Source organism: Ictalurus furcatus, chromosome 8 (assembly GCF_023375685.1).
Source record: "Ictalurus furcatus strain D&B chromosome 8, Billie_1.0, whole genome shotgun sequence".
NCBI lineage: Eukaryota > Metazoa > Chordata > Actinopteri > Siluriformes > Ictaluridae > Ictalurus > Ictalurus furcatus.
In genome coordinates this window covers 21,306,462-21,324,197 of record NC_071262.1, presented here as the reverse complement: position 1 = coordinate 21,324,197, position 17,736 = coordinate 21,306,462, and the positions used below count along the sequence as shown (strand labels likewise).

Sequence of the window (17,736 nt, the reverse complement as noted above, 5' to 3'; positions counted from 1 at the left end):
TTGATTTTATAAAATTAAAGCGTAACTTTCTTAGAACCTGTGGGATAAATGACAAATTGCGGTTAGCAGAACGTTACATTTTTGTTTGAGAAACTTTTGACTTTTGTTTTCTAGATGGTCTCAATGTTAGTGCATAACATTTATAAATGTTCCTATAATGTACTTCCAAATTGTTTTATCAGTAGGAACATTAACTCTAATGTTTCAGTATTGTTTGTTTTTGTTTAACTGGGAACGTTGTGTGAGCTTTGAAAATCAAACTATTAGCACAGCTGATGTCTTCAGAACATTGCAGCAACATTATTTTTTATATTTTTGTACTATAAAATAGACATGTTACTCAGAGTTTTCTCAAATTCAGATTAGCAAAATGTTTTCTGTAAGGTACAGTTTGAGGAAAGTTTGTTTGGTTTCTCGAACACTGAAAATTCTCAGAACATTTTCATCTGAAGTTTATAAACATTTGTAAAACACTGTTTGTTGGACAGTTACACAAGCACTTTCAGAATATTATGTCCTGTCTAACTGGGAATGTAACATGAACAACATTCTAATAACATTGCAAATCAAACAATAATTATGTCGCACACATGTTTGCGACATTGTTGGAACGTTATTTCTGTAGCGTCGCAGCCTTTCCATTTTAGAACTTCTGGAATACACTACTGAATGTTCTGATAATGTTTGCATGTTTTCAGAACACTGCAGTAATATTTCTTTCAAACACTGTCAGAACATTAACTGCCTGAGCATGTGCCTAAGCCACAGGTCACCATGACAAGCGGAGAGGTGTTAAAAGATACCTGCCCATATCACTTTACCTTTCTTTGGAAGCTTTTCAACCTGCATCACGCCCTCTTGAATTGATGGAGATGACATCAGGCTTACCACCTTTTAATAATTCAACAGACAAAATGAGAGCTTAGTGGCTGCCTCATCATCACACCACTGTGTCTGACTACATGACTGTGGACTTGAACTCTATAAGAAGATGGAGAGGATGCAGTGGCATAAGGTCTTACAGGATTATTGTACTAAAAGGGAGTGAATTAGCTGATTATGAATTTTTTTTATTTATTAAAGAGCTATACATCATACGTTTTATCCATTTATAGTTACATTTAATGTTCTGGAAAGTCCACAAAACAAGTTCCTGTTATCACTTACATTATAGCAGCTATAATGAGTTACTCGCTCACTTCTCTCACTTTTCATGAATTTAACAAGACAGATAAATGCACATTGTCATGTTACAGAGAAGCCACGAAGTGCATACACCACTGAAGACTGAAGACTTTCCTGTGTCAGAAAATGTACAGCTTTACCTCTGACTATTACAAAGCGCTGACAATGGAGACTCCTTCCAAAAATGATAAATATACGTCTACTTTCAGAAAACTTCAGCATATCAATGATTATTCATGATTATATCCACCAGACAAGTCTCTATGAAAGAGCTGTTACTACAGAAACGATAACAAAGACTGAGGAAAACCAGTGCATTAATATAAACCTGTGATTTGCAGCTGCATCATTGTCAGAGCTGCTGTTATTGAAATTCAATCAACCTGACCAAACAGAATTGATCATTCAAGTGGTAAAAACGTTTCTTGATAAAATTATGATTTAAAATGCCATTCTGCAAAATCAAAGCAGTTTTCATATTTAATTTTAACAGCTTTATTCATGTGTCATAAACGAACATGTCTGTGCTGACATGGGTGGGGCATCTTGGTCTTAAATTGTGCTGACATTAACACCTCTTGGAATCTCATCTTAACTCAGTCGCACGTCTAAAACTGTATGTTCCTAACTTCGTGCAAAGCCGTAAAAGTCCTGTCACTTTTCTTACAGCCCGGTTTTGTGGATGTACTATTTATGCCGTTCCACTTCAACAAAAATAAGCTACGTCACCCAACTACTTGAAGAGCTAATTTTATTGGATATCACAGTAGCTAACCTTACTAGATCATATGTTTACTCTAACCCCACCTCTTTGTACAACTTTCTTTACAACTTTCTCAGCAAGTACATCATGAAAATACCAAAAATATACCAAGATATGTACCAGAATATACCAAATATATTAAAATACCATGAATTGAAGTGCTTTTAATTATCATGTTTCCAAAAATGAAGCTAAAAATGCTTAAACCATTTAATATGTGTGTTAACCCATTTCAGGCAACAGAATAAAAACAACTGCTGACTGGCTACATTTTGCTCTTAAAAACCTAACAAGGTTAAAAGTAGCAGGGTTTTTAAAGCATAGAATTAGCAAATACACAAATAGTGTTAACTAATATCCATAAGGCCATTAAAGACATTATAAGGATTTACTTAAAGTGTATTTTAATTTAATTAATAATGTACTTTCAATCCATAATTTGTGTACTTTGAAAGTGACCTCATCAGTCAATATCACAATATCACTGAAAATAAAGAACAAAGAATGAGAGAACTATCTTTTCTCCCTCCTTCCTTGGGATCTTCAGGAAATGTTGCATCTTCCTGTTTGTGAAATATTCAGATATTTCATAGGAGTGGATGTGTTTAGGTAACAGGGTTGAGGGAATGTTGTGGGACTAAAATGTCAGTTTTTCATAACCTAAAATGGATGACTCGTGGAAAAGTTGTTGATGTTTCTAGTATGAGATGTTAAATGGATTCAGACATTAAATGTAGTATAGTGGTCTTGGACATGCAGAAATGCTGTTTTCTATAGATAAATTCTGTAGATTTTGTAGGTTTAAGGATGATAGAAGCTGTTTATCTGAAACATGCTCACAGGTTGTTGTTACCTGTCTTTATGTAATTGTAAATGTAATATCAGTATGGCACAACAATCGTGGAGTCCTCCAACACAGTCATCTTATTTTTGTGCCTGCATTAATATCCCCATAGCTACTGTATATGTTTTGCTGTTTTTTTGCTTGTGGTTTCTAGATTCCACCAACAGGCACTGGTCGAGCTGAAGATTCTGGACGCACTGCGGCGGAGAGACCGAGACAACTGCCACAACGTCATCCACATGAAGGAGTATTTTTATTTCCGCAACCACCTCTGCATCTCCTTCGAGCTCCTGGGGTGAGCAGCGCATCACATAAATGATTTTACTGACCTGAAACGTTTTTTTTTTATTATTTTATGAATGCCAAGTCAATATGAGCAAAGTGGTAATGGAGTTAGGCAAGCCATTATCCTTTTCCGGTAATTTAGAGGGCCATGATGCAGACAAAGTGGGAGTCAATTACTGAGTGTCTGAGAGTACTTTTTTTTTTATCTATATCTAATAAATGGGAGAAATGACATTTTAAAAAAAAATCTCCATACAGTATATGACCACAGCTTTTGAAACCATTTTAAATTTCTCCAAAATGTTAACAAGAATTGGACAGGTTTCCTTTCCAGTGACAGCCTCCTAGATAAAGTGATCGATTAGCGCCTTGTGAGAAACAGCTCTAGCCTCGGGTGTCCTGACCTTCAAGAGTGAGACGTTTGATGTCCCGTCTCACGTTACTATCACCAGTTCCTTTACTTAATGCCTTGATTATGTGCTATCTCTTTTCACGTCTACTCATGGTGTGAAGGCTCTGGTTACACTGGGCCAGAGTGGGTGCTCTTCACAGCTGTTGCGGTCCTCCTTACTGCCAAGATAACTTTTTCGACTACCACTCTCAACAAGGACTCATGCTAATGCTTAACAGTTAACACAGCATTTAGAGGGATTTCACTTTTATCTGTCAAATGTGCAGAATACAGTTAATTAGATTTGGCCCCAAGTCTGGAAAGTTTGTTTCATGAGCTCTGGTCAAAGTTCTGTGAGTCTGTGCTACCCTCTAGAGGTGGAAAGAGGTCATGAAGGAACCTGGTGATAGGGTTAGACACTATTATCTGTCTACATGGTTATGCTACTCAAACATACTGTTAGAAAAAAAATCCAGAAAAAAATATGCAGAAATGAATTTGTACTTTCATTGTGATTTTTGGTGATAGAACTGTAATCCAGACTGTTATTCTGACAGTTTTGACCCTTATTTCTTTCTTAATATCTATTTTTTTTTCCTAAATCAATCTTAATGAATCAACACAGAATAGTTGAATTAGATCGTTTTTGTAAAAATCCTATAGACATAAAAATACACGTTTCATTTTTTACCCATATACACTGGTCAGTGTCAGGTTTTTGAACAATCTTTTGGTTGAATTTCAAGAAACGGGTTCAAATACAATGGTCTAGAATTAGGAAATTATATAAGAGTTAGCCAATTTGGTATATGTGAACTGAGAATTTCTTTATTTATGTTTAATGTTATTTGGAAAAAACTAGATGTAACTGGAAAAGACATATCTGAATCAGTCTACTTTCTAGCACATGGACATACAGTATATTTGTGTTACAGTTGATCACTGTCTAATATCAACTCTAAGACAAATCTAGACTTTTGGTAAGTTACAATTTCACAGTAATGTACAATCTTACAGTAACTGCTTCACTAAACAAGTGCACTTTAATTTAACAAGGCACTCATTTTGAGTCCCATTAGAATCTGAGAGTGGCCAATGAATCAGTCCTTTAGGGACTTAGTGGAACACCTGAATAACTGCTTACCTTATTCATGGTCAGTAATGGGTAAAATAGAATTAAAATGTAAACCAAAAACTCCAAGCTCTTTTGGTTGGCAGTGTACATGTTGCTATTTACATTTGTGAAATCATCTTATTCTTTATCTCTCAGTGCAAATAGACATCCGTAAAAGCAAAGTAGATGGCAGTCCAGCCATTGAGATGAAGCATCCTTACAGGATTTCAGGATGCAGGATTCTGCATCACCAATAATAGATTAAAATTGATCCATACCCCAAATAATGCTACAAATTATCTATTTACTCTACAAATTAATATGTTAGTTTGATTGGAAAAGGAAATGATCACTGTTAGTTGTTAGCCTGGTGTCTAATTTCACTCAAACTCTATAGGCTCTAAAGATGGCAGGTCTGGCATCATGAATGTGACCAGTGCATCTACAGTTCACTTCAATTCAGTTTTGTTTGTATAGCACTTTTAACAATGGACATTGTCACAAAACAGCTTTATAGAACACAGAAATATATAAAAACAGAAAACTGAAAATCCCAGATATGAATTTTACATTTCTAAATGTATCCCTAATGATAGATTTATCCCTAATTATCCCTAATGATAATGATAGATCTTATTAATCTATCAAATGGATGACAAATTTAAGGAAAAACCAACAAGTGTCTTATTAAGGTGTTTCTCCAATTCGGACTCTTCCAAAAGAGTTTCCCTCAGCTGGTGTTGTGATGACGGACGTACTGCAGAGAGTGTTCTCTTAACACGTCCATCCAAAATCTCACATAGGTTGAGATCTGGTGAGGTTGATGGCCATAGCATGTAATTTAAACCATTTCTATCTTCATCAAACCCCACAGTGAGATCTTGAGCCCTATGAATGGGGTGGAGTCATCTTGGAAGAGACCACGCCCATCAGGATAGAAATGTTTCATCGTAGGTTAAAGGTGATCAGTCAGTCAACAGTACTGCATTATTGATTTGCAGTGACACTTCAATCAGAGCAGACACGTGGAGCCAAACCATGGAGGAAAATAAATTTATGCCCCCCTAGTCTATCACAAGCAGCTTATTTTTCCTTTCATTTCTCACCCACGTATATGTCACTCTTTTACATTACTTCACACTGTGTTTTATCATCATTGCTTTCCTTTGTTTCCACACAGAGCAAACCTGTATGAACTGATCAAAAAGAACAACTTCCAGGGCTTCAGTCTGTCGCTGATCCGACGCTTCGCACACTCTTTGCTCAAGTGCCTGCAGATGCTCCACAGGGAGAAGATCATCCACTGTGACCTCAAACCGGTGAACACTCTCCTCCACTCTTCTCCACACTCAAGAGTTAATTAATGTTAGCACTTTTAATAATGTGTGTCTACTTAAGAACAGCTCGTTTTCTGTGTTACTTTTTCCACAAATTAAATGTGTTTTTTTTATAGTCAAGGTGCAAAGGCTACTTAACTTTACACTTGAAGAATAATTATAGGATTATTAATCATATTCATAATCATAAACATATTAGAAAATATAAATAATTTTAATTTTAAAATTGTTATTCCATTGGCAGATCAGATCTGAAAATAAATACCTATAATAATAAGCAAAATGATCTACCAATGGAATAACAATTTTAAACTTAAAATTATTTATTATTTTTGCAGTCTTTGGGGTGTTATATTTTTCTTTTAGCTAGGAGAGCATAACTGTCAAGAAATATCATTAGGGTACATAATTGAACCTTAATGATGACCATTGTGCTTTTGTTGAGAACCTAGGACCTGCCTATGCATGCCCATTTTTTTGGTCTTGAAAATCATATATCTGTATCTCACTGTACTTTTTAGGAGAACATTTTGCTATCCCAGCGAGGACAGGGAAATATCAAGGTAGTTGACTTCGGATCAAGCTGTTACGAGCAACAGAGAGGTTAGAAAAGCTTTCTGCTAACATGCTAATATCTTATGTCACTATACAGCCCCTCAGTCTCAATATAGTTCCTAAGAGAGATAATAGAGATTTCTAAGCTCATGTTATCACACACTTTAGCTTAAACCTTAATCATGGTGTTCCTGTGGTTCTGCCGGCAGTGTACACTTATATCCAGAGCCGTTTCTACCGCTCTCCAGAGGTGATCCTGGGCCACCCGTACAGCATGGCCATAGACATGTGGAGCCTAGGCTGTATCCTGGCCGAGCTTTACACGGGATACCCACTTTTCCCCGGGGAGAGTGAGGTCGAGCAGATCGCCTGCATCATGGAGGTCAGACTGTCTTAAAATTTTTACTGTTTTATTGAGCAGTTTTATCATTCAGTTATTCACTTGACATCATGTTATTCAGCAACTACTGTAAATTATTCAGTAACTACAGTAAACCGAATAGTGCAATTTGTACAGAGTTTTATGGTGTTAAGTTCCCATGAAGTGCCTTGAAACGTGCAGCGTTGTTCAGTGTTTTGGGGTAATTTCCACTGAAACAGGATGTCAGGGCGGGACATATACAGTGGCTCCACCCCCTTTTTAAATAGCCAATAGCTTACCTCACAGCCCAGGCTAAGCTGTACGTGACAGTTAATACCATGGAAACATGCCTATAACAAAACTGTGAGCTGGCACAAATACCTCCTCCTTCAAAGTGAATAAATTCAAGCCATTTCTTTCTTAACCAACTTAAAGTTGGAAAACTGAATAAAACGCACGTCTGAACAAGCAAAGACGCATTTACGACCCATGCTTGCTGATATGATTTCTCTCGCTCAACAACGGCAACTTCAGCAACATGATTTTTTATGATGTTAGGGGCGGGACACTTCAGATTCTAGAGAGCATTTGATTGGACAGAAAATCTGGTGAGAAGCTGAAGTGCAGAACGATGTCATCAAAATTGTTGATCTATATTGGTGGTTTTGAATTTTGTCAGTGTTTTGGAGCACACTAGCTTATAGATAACCTTAAGGCTAACATATTCATACTGAATGCCACAAAACTTCAATTTTGATTTCATGGAGACTTTAATATAGAAGAGTTTCTAAAGAGTTTCAAAACATTTCTGCAAATCATTCCAGATTCATATGTCGATTGCCTCATTTCTTTTTTTATTGGGGGGAAAAGACTGCTCTTTTGACATATTTTTGAGTGATAAATCATACTAGCATACTTCTACAAGTAAAGTACTAGTACTAGTAAAGGTTGTCAAATCTGGTAATATATTCTAATCAGAGTAAATGTCACTTGATATGGTGGCAGAATAATATTGTGTAGGGGCAATAATATTGTCACACAAATGTAGCTGGTTAATTAGGAATTTTATTTATGTTTGTGTAATACATACTATTAGCATTACAATATTCTATAAGGAAAGCATTTGATTTTAAGGGAATTACATGTATTTATCTCAAAGAAAATTGTAAATAATATCATCGTTATTTTTTTTAAATACAAAAGCTATGTTTTCACAATAGTCAGACTGTAGACGCCTTCGTCTACACCAAGAGGGGTGCCGAATAATCCGGTTAAATTTAAGGTTTTTGTTGCATAAGGAACGTTTTATTCACGCCCATGTAAATAGTAAGTAATAAATGACAGTCACACTGACTGTTATTATATAAACTTCCTGAAGTTAAATTAGGAGTTCCTTAAAAAAATTATCTAAAGACAAAAGTATTGTTTAGAAGAATTTAAATAAAATTCATATAATGAAACCTTTTGAAAACAAAAATATGCATTAATTTATTCAATTATATATATTTTTAAAAGCGGTAGAAATGTACATGTTCAGGAATGTTGTTAATTCTTTACTTTGTAATAAAATCGTATTTATCTGGTGTTAATTTGAATATTTCTGCTTGTAGGTGATGGGTTTGCCTCCAAACGACTTTGTTCAGACTTCATCCAGAAGAAGGTTATTTTTTGGTATGTGTTTTCCGTTGATACTGTATGCGATGATCCTGGAACAGCTACTGATGCAGTGGATTCACTCTGGACTATATCATACGTTCAAACGGGTGTTTCTTCTGTTGCTCATGCAGATTCAAAAGGAAATCCACGAAACGTCACGAACAGCAAGGGGAAAAAACGCAGACCCAACTCCAAGGATCTTTCCAGTATACTGAAGACCAACGATCCTCTGTTTTTAGACTTTATTAGGCGCTGCCTTGAGTATGTACATCTAAGACTGAATCAAATATGTTTTTTATTACAACTGCATGTTTATTCATTACTAAATTTGCAAACGATATTCACATGCAAACATATTTGCATGCATGGTTTTTAATGTTGCAGAGAACAGCGTGTACAATAAGACAAAATATTTATAGCTTTTTTTATATTAGTATTTATAGTATAGTAATTATCCATGCTTTGTCGTGCATATTGTGTGCACAAGGCTAAACAGAAAGCACATTTTCAGGTTCTCAAATTTAAATGTTCTAGCACAAAAGGAAATGTAAAACCAGTAATTTTTACTCATGCTTCTGTGGTTTTTTTTGTGGCAGGTGGGACCCCGTGAAGCGGATGACTCCGGATGAAGGCATGCAGCACGAGTGGATCCACGAGGGCCGGCTTAACAAGCTCCGCCCTAAAACACGACCAATCAGGAAACCAGGAGAGAGTGACAGCAACTATGAGTACAGCTACCGCAGGACAATCTCAAACAGGACTGGTAAAAGTCAACTTTGTCTGTTGTCAATATCCGAGTTTATTAAATAATATATAAAACAGTTTGTGCTGTTATGGGAAAATAATTAGTGACTGAGTGGAACGAAGTAAAGTTTTAGTTACCAAGCTGAATTCTTTTCCTACAACAGCATACCATTTGCCAACACTAAAACCAATAACATGTTGTACTTTTTATCCATTTATAGTTACATTTAATGTTGTGGAAACAGTTAATTCCTGTAATCACTTACATTATTGCAGCTATAAATTGGAGACACTGAGGACTCATTCCATGTACAGTATTCTAATTGAATATCTCCTTACTGAAAACCTCCCCTTATCAATGTTTATACATGGTTTTTATATCCGTTTATATGGAGCGTTCGCCAAACAAGTCCCTGTGTAAGAATTATTATAGAGGGACAAACAACAGAACCCTTATGGGTGCTAGTTGAAATGTTTAACCCTTTTTCACAGTGCATTGCTGTTCCATTTCACTTGTTGGGCATTTTCAGTCAATATAAACAAATTATTTTATCACTGTAAGTCTGTTATAAGATAAGTCAGGACACTGTTGGGTTTCTGTGTGTAGAGTATCGTGACTGTGTTTAGCTGCTGGTGAGCAGGGTAATGGGAAAGGGGAGGGGTGTTAGCCCCCTGCTGGGCAAACAATTCACACCTCTCCACAATGACATTGTTACAGAGATAAAATGAACAGCACAACTAAAGCATTTTTAATAGTTAAACACTGTATACAACTGTCACAACAAAATTATCATATTTAAACCTAGTAGGCTAGGTACAAAAATAAATCCTTATGAAAAACTCTAAGTGTCTGCTTAGTCATTAACCACTACTGTGGAGTGTGACATCACAAATAAATTCAATGCCGAAATACCATTTTTTTGTCCTCTGATAAAAAGTTAACTTCATATCAAAGATGAATGTAACATGTTCTTTTTTTTCCTCACACCACAGCAGAAAAGTCAGGCTCAGAGGACAGACTGAGGAGAGAAAACTCAGCCAAAGGAGGTAAAAGAGAGACAGCAGAACGCCTGCGACCAATAGGAGCATCTGCAGAGAAGGAAACCAGTGAGGGAGTGAGCAACACTGCAGAGAGCAAAGACAGCCAAGACAGCAAACCAGAAAGCCATCCACAGGGCAGCTCAGTGAGGAAATCAGACAGTGGTGAGCGCTCCGTCGAAATCAACATCCAACATCAGTCTCAGTCGGCATCAAGCACAGACTCAGAGGATCAGGAGCCTCACACTCTACCACCCATCCTTTAACTTCATTACTTTCGGATAATTCAGACGTTTGGTCAGTAATACCATGGGCAGTGACACTGAGTCAGAAGGTGTGTTTAGAGCATAGGTATACTTATTAGAGACCTAGATAGCTAACAGAGTCCGAACTACTAACTTGAATAGACTTGTATTTATTTTCCCTGACTTTTAAATGTATTTTTCTTTAAGATGTACGACAGAATCAAAAGTACTAGTGGCTTTTTTTATTTTCTTTTTTTTATTTTATTTGAGGTTTCCAAGCTGAAGGTTAGTAAGATTGTGATGGAAAAAAATAACAAAATATATTAAGTTAAATGAAAACACTCAAAGTATAACTCTTTCCAGTGACTTTGTATGTAATGCTTAACAGTGATAGCACACCACATTTTATTGTAGGTTACAGTTTGCTAGCTAGTTAGTGATTTGAAAGCTAGCGAGCAGCTCAGTAAATAGCTAGCTAAGTTTCTGGAAAATACATTTGGAATAAACCTGGTTACAATATAATTTTTTCACAAACTACAGAAATGTAGCATGCTAAGACATAGCATTCACTGGAAAGTATGGAAAGTATATTTTTAATGTTACTTAAAATCTCAACAGGTAGGCCATTTAAGGTAAATTATGAGCCTCATAGCTTTGTATACACTTTTAAACACAACAGTGATTTTTTTTATATGATTGAATCACCTCACTTGCTAGACAATACATGGATAAACTAGCATCTCTTAGTTTCATTAAGTGTTATAGCAGTAAAATACTTAACACAATTACTGCGACATGAAACGTATATGGTTTTGTTCTAGGAATACCTGGTATGACGTCAAATTTTTTGGGAAAGCAGGGAATATGTTTACGTTTCATCCATTTACAGAACAGAAAGAGAACACCAATATGACAGTTTTGTGCTCGGTTATCTAGGTCTCTAATATACATACAGTATACTGCATAATATTCTGAGTCGTACAGATCTTGCGCTGATACTGTGATGTCCCTATGAAGTAGAAAACGCCTTTCTGGAAAAGGATCATTAGAAATCAAGCTACACTAAAACCTGCATCACTCCTATCCTGCAAGGTCAAATGGTCAACGTGAGCCTTTAGCAACTTTTTCTTACCAAATGTTGCTTTGAAGCATTGATTTCCTTATTGTTTGATAAATGGTGTATAAATGGTACAACTTACTGTTACAAGAAAAGAAAAGAAAGCACATTACTAGCTTTAACACTATATCTCAGCACTAAAAAGTAATCCGTTAGTTAATCCTGCGAATTCCACTCGGAAAACCAACACATCCTTCTGTGTTACACTGCATCATGGGAATATCTCCCACCAGAGTCTTATTGTCCTTGTGGTTTTTATATACATGTGCTTAAGGACATTTTTTTTTTTACACAAAATATTGTTCATACTTTTCCTGGAGTTCAAGCTGAATACCAAAGGAACTATAATGTACAATATTGTCTGCATGGTTAAAACAGTTGATATTCTGTTTCCACTTTACTTCTTTTTTTGTTTTTTTGGTTAGGTTACTTTTTGCTTTTAGGAAAAGTAGTGCAATGAGACTGAGCCAAAGAGATCACTGAGAGTTATCGAGAGTTCTTAAGAGTGGTTGTTATATGTGTTCCTAAGGAAGCAGGAAGGCCTGATATGCAACAACACCTGTATTATTTGTTCTGAATGTGAATGACTTGATCTGATTTGATAAATGAACTTAAGACATGATGATCAGGGGTGGACATATCACTAGGCTGAGCGCCCAGGACATGCAGATTGTGTGTTCAGGATATTAGTGTTTTAATTTGGCATCATTCCATAATTAGGGTGCCATTAACCCTCTCAAAAAATCCATGCATTTAACCATGCAACCCATCCCAGGCAACAATATCTAATTTTCTACAAGGTGTTTTTGCTGATGGCAGCATTTTCCCCTTAAATGAGTAACAGGGTTGGATTTTTAGCATGGAATTAGCAAACATAGAGAATTTACATAATTATAACATTATAATACACATAATACATTATAATTGCAAAAATAACATTCTAATAATTTACTTAAAATATTTTTTATTAGTAATTTACTTTCAATCTATATTTTGGATAACGCAATTGTATGTGGGGGCAAGGTGGATTAGTGGTTAGCACGTTTACCTCGCACCTCTACGGTTGGGGGTTCAAATCCCACCTCTGTAAGGTGTGTGCTGTGCTTGCATATTCTCCCCCTGTGCTTCGGAGGTTTCCTCCGGGTACTCTGATTTCCTCCCCCAGTCTAAAGGTCCAAAGACATGCATTGTAGGCTGATTGGTATTTCCAAATTGTCCATAGTGTGCGATGGGTTGGCACCTCGTCTAGGGTGTCCCCCACCTTGTGCCCCGAGTTCCCCTTGGATAGGCTCCAGGCTCCCCGTGACCCTGTGTAGGACAAGCTATATGGAAAATGGGTGGGTGGATGGATGGATGGATGTATGGACAATTGTACATTTTAAAGTGGCCTCATTGGTCAATATCATCAATCAATATCAATACACTATTTAAAAACTATTTTCCTGTAACCTTCAGGAAATTCAGAAGTGTTCAAAAATTCCATAGGGGTAAATGTGTTCAAGTAACAGGCTTGTGTGTATGTTGTCGAATTAAAATGGGCATTTTTCATAATCTGTAAGGGATGGGACTTGTTGATAAGGATGTTTCAAGCATGACATGTTCAATCAATTCAGACAAAACATATTTTTGAAGTATTTTTATGGCTATACAGTACTTTGAGGTAAAAACAAGCAAAATGCTGTTTTCTGTAGATAAGTGCTATAGATTTTGTAGGTTTTTAAAAATGGTTTAGGTTATTTTTTCTGAAACATGCACAGAGGTTGCTATAAAAGACACTTGCATTAAAATGTTTCCATTTACTTTTAAAAATGTTAAACTTTTACCATTACCTCACATATGTGTGATATTTTAAGCAGTAACATCAATGGGATGCAAATGGAACTCATTTACAAAGGTAAACCCAAGCAATAAAGGAGGTTGGTCTCGAGAGTGACCACTGAAGAGTTGATCATAGTGCATGATCTTAAAAACACCAAAGGCGTGACATATTTGCTCCTTATAACTGGCTAATTTGAATTTATCTTACTCGGTCTAACTCTCTTTACTGCTGCTAGATGTCTCCTGATCCCTTTAAATCACAGATTTACCGTTTATGTTATCTATAGCATGGAAGGCCGCTGAGACTGCACCAGGTCAGGCTGACATCCTTATCAACATTTGATGCGCATATCTCTTACACTGTACTGTGAGTTCTGCCAGTTAATCTATCAAGGTTTTTACTTCTCCTTGTCTTAAGCAGTCCTCTGTATAACTTGGTAAAAATTACATTTATTAGACAGACTGACTGCTGCCTGCCTAAGCGATTGAATGTGTTTGTTCTACTCTTCTCCTGATAGTGAGGTGCTCGCTCTGCTCTAAGTCCGAGGAATTAAGGTTATTTGATAATAATGAACTTGTTTTTCTTATGTCAACTTGCCCTTTACACGTAGACCACAATTCATAGTCGCATCTCCGAGTTACATAAAGACCAGCATTATAAAATGAATCATATGCAATATAAAATAGGTAATAAGAAAATATAAGATTTTAAGTATTTAAAATATAAGTATTTTTCTGATTATTTTCCACACTCACCCAGTTGTAATCTAACTAGCACTTACAGGATGTGGAAGTAATTGGCCTCCATCTGAAAAGGTTGTGAGTTCAAATCCCAGGATTGCCAAACTGCTGCTGTTGGGAGACAGCGGGTTAGCAGCTCATTTTACTCTGTGCACTTTGAATGCATATGTACAGTATGTTTAAATGTAACATGATTTTTTTTGTTGCTTCATGTTTCATGGTGGATGCTCTTGTGGCTGAATGAACACAAATCCCCACAGTCATGCTCCAAAATTTAGTGGAAAGCTTTCCCTAACAAGGGGAACTATAACTATAATTAAGGAGGAATAAATCTGGAGTGGGATTGTCAGATGTCTACAAACTTTTGGCCAATTGTACAGTTGTTTTATAAATCCGCAACACATAGTTAGACATGTCAAATGATGATAAACCAGAGCAAAAGACAAAACAGTACATACAACTGTTGTATAACTACGCTAATAGCACGTCAGGTGAAAATAAAAACATGACCATCAAAGACATTGAGAAAGGATGAGGAATATATAACACAGAATCTTCATCTCCCTGAGAATTTGAGTATTCATTTATTTTCTATAGCTAACTAGCTTGTAGTACATTGGGATTAAATTATGTTAGCCTGTACGTTTTGGCTATCGTAATGATTTGTCCATCCCTGAATGATGATGATGATGATGATGATAACGGAAGTATTGTGAAATTGTAATAATGATATTAAGAATGATGAAGGTAATGAAATGCACTGAAAATGTAACATAGTTTAGTACAACAGTATTTCATTATTAATATCGGTATGTGGATTGTATGTTATATGTGTATATATATATGTATATATATATATAAAATATATATATATATATATATATATATATATATATATATATATATAAATAAAATACTTATGTATCTTTTTTTTTTTTTTTTTTTTGCCATGCACTAGATGTGTATGCCATCAGTTGATATATAATTAGACAAGGTTTTACTTGTTTATATCCTGTTCAAGTATTATAGAGGAAAGAAGAGAGCTTTACAGCTTTTAATTTTTTTTTTCTTTCTCTTATGGTTGATATTTGTATCAGTGATTGTAAATCAGGACGACCTCTAAACTTGCTTGTCTGTATTACACTGATGCTTTACTAAAGTCAAACACTGCCATTAGCGACCGTGTGCTTTACATATTGTATTTAAATTAGAATGAGAGCAAGGTTCACAAACACAAATATTATCCTACGATGATTTATCACTTTCAGATGTGTAGACTCTTATGTTTGCCTTCTCAGCCACACTATTTGCTTTCCAAATACGACTTGGTGTCATTTGTGAAATATAGTTGTTTTATTTTTATGAGGTAAATAAACATTTTATAGAGATACATTTTTTTTGTTTTATGTTTGGATTGCTTTGTTCAAAGGACTCTGCAAATATACAGTTATCTGTTGCCCTTTGCTGCTTTTATTATGACTGAATTTTTAAGACATTGATATTGTGATATTATTATCGTATCTATTCTTATCTTAATTTACGTCTTAAAAATTTCAAACAGGAAGGTTGAGGATGGGTATGGTCTTAGATAAATGAAATCATCGCACCAACATACACTGGGGCAGAAATGGCTTTAGTGTGTGACAAGCAGCGTTACTTTTACCACCCTGAAGTTTCAATAATAGCGTGTCCTGAAGTGTTTTATTCTTCTCATACCACAGCAATTTGCCATTATGATTGTTTTTTTATTAATTATAGAGCAACACATCACATTTTAATACATTTACATTTAATTGTGGAATGTCTGCTATTCTTTTTGGTGAAGTTTTGTCCCACCAAATTTAATGAGCATAGCCATAGGAAGTGAAGCTTACTGTAGCCTGAGCAAGTAGCCTAAAGGATCAGAGAGTAGTGATCAGTTTTAAGTACCACATTGACAGTCACCCGGATGCATAAATCCTACACAAACAAGATAAACTCTCGATGAGATTTACTCAGAAACATGCACTCCACCCAGAGTGATAATATTTGCCTTTCCAACAAATATAATTATTTTGCAGAAAATACATACAGTTGCAATCAAAATTATTCAACCCCCATTGCAAATCAGGTTTATTGTCAAAATGTACAGACTTTCAGCTGTTTTCAATGAACAAATCAAACAAAAGCAATTGAAATAGTTCAACACAATAAATGCTTCAAGTGGTTTCCCCAAACTCAACTGAAAATGCAATTTATAATGACTTCTCCAGTCTCAAAATTATTCAACCCCTCAAAATCATATAAATAAGCCACTGAAGTTTTGGGATTCTGTTCTGTGCAAAAAAGTTCCGAAAACTGGAACTTTTCTGCACGCTGTATCAGCGGTATGTCTGGAGGAAGAAGAATGAAGAAAGAACACTGTCCACAGTCAAGCATGGTGGTGGCTCGGTGATGCTCTGGAGCTGCTTTGCATCCCCTGGCACTGGAAACCTGCAGCGTGTGGAAGGCAAAATGGATTCATTGAAGTATCAGGAAATCCTAGGAGAAAATGTCCTGCTCTCTGTGAGGAAGCTGAAGCTTGGGTATCATTGGACCTTCCAACGGGACAATGATCCCAAGCATAAGGGTGCCAATAATTGTTGCACACCTATATTTAACAAAGTTTTATATATATATATATATATATATATATATATATAGTTGTTTGATAGCCATGAAAGCAGAATATTTTTGTGAATTTTTTTTCAACAAAAGATCAAAATGTTAAACAATAAAGACAATTTTTCACTACCTTCTTTGCTCATATTTACCAAGGGTGCCAATATTAGTGGAGGGCACTGTAGTGTAATGAGGTAGGGAAGTTTGTGGCTGTGTGTGTGTGGTCTTAGATATACTTACAGTATTTATTGCAAGACACTACAGGTAGAGATATCAATGTTGTTATTTTTCAGATTTATAGATAAGTTCCATATCTATAATCTATCTATAACACATCAGTTTTATAGTATTTCACTGTTTTTTGTCCACTTGCGACCATTTTACTATCTACTAGTTTCCTTGTATCATATCAATATTTAGAACAATATTGCAGAGGAATTTCCCCAAATGTTGATAACTGAATGATGTTGTTTTCTTGGTTAAACAATAAAGAACTTGTTTTCCAACAAAATTGCCAGTAAAATTCTTCCTCTTGAGAAACTTCAGATGTAAAGTAAATGTTTTAATTCTAACTTCCAAATACTAGATTTTTGTTTGTTTGTATGTTTGCTTTAATTAAGTACACAGTTTTGCACATATTTAATCAGACAAAGCCTTATTTTGCATAAATAAATTTGCATTTAAAAAATTCCAATACAAAATAATACTTTCAGTAAAATCTGATAATATCAGCCACCTACTGTAAACACCATATACTCTAAACACTTCACAAGCACACAAACAGCATGGTTCAAATATTATTTATTATTAGTTTTTGGGCGTTTTATCAGGTAAATCATCATCTGTCACTGTGCACTGTTTGTCAGAACCTCATCCACAGAAATAATTTTAATCAAATTAAT

The 17,736-nt window shown here is 35.5% G+C and overlaps 1 protein-coding gene across 1 annotated transcript in view; it reads left to right on the top strand.

Annotated features, from left to right (window-relative positions):
• Positions 1-11,741, top strand: part of dyrk4 (dual-specificity tyrosine-(Y)-phosphorylation regulated kinase 4) — a 37,560-nt gene extending 25,819 nt beyond the window's left edge. The window contains exons 11-18 of the mRNA XM_053630694.1: positions 2,947-3,087; positions 5,763-5,901; positions 6,441-6,522; positions 6,684-6,856; positions 8,446-8,506; positions 8,623-8,752; positions 9,088-9,254; positions 10,229-11,741. Coding sequence (XP_053486669.1) covers positions 2,947-3,087; positions 5,763-5,901; positions 6,441-6,522; positions 6,684-6,856; positions 8,446-8,506; positions 8,623-8,752; positions 9,088-9,254; positions 10,229-10,539 — 1,204 coding nt within the window. The 3' untranslated portion in view covers positions 10,540-11,741. The remainder of the gene's footprint in view (positions 1-2,946; positions 3,088-5,762; positions 5,902-6,440; positions 6,523-6,683; positions 6,857-8,445; positions 8,507-8,622; positions 8,753-9,087; positions 9,255-10,228) is intronic.
• The last annotated feature ends 5,995 nt before the right edge of the window (positions 11,742-17,736 follow it).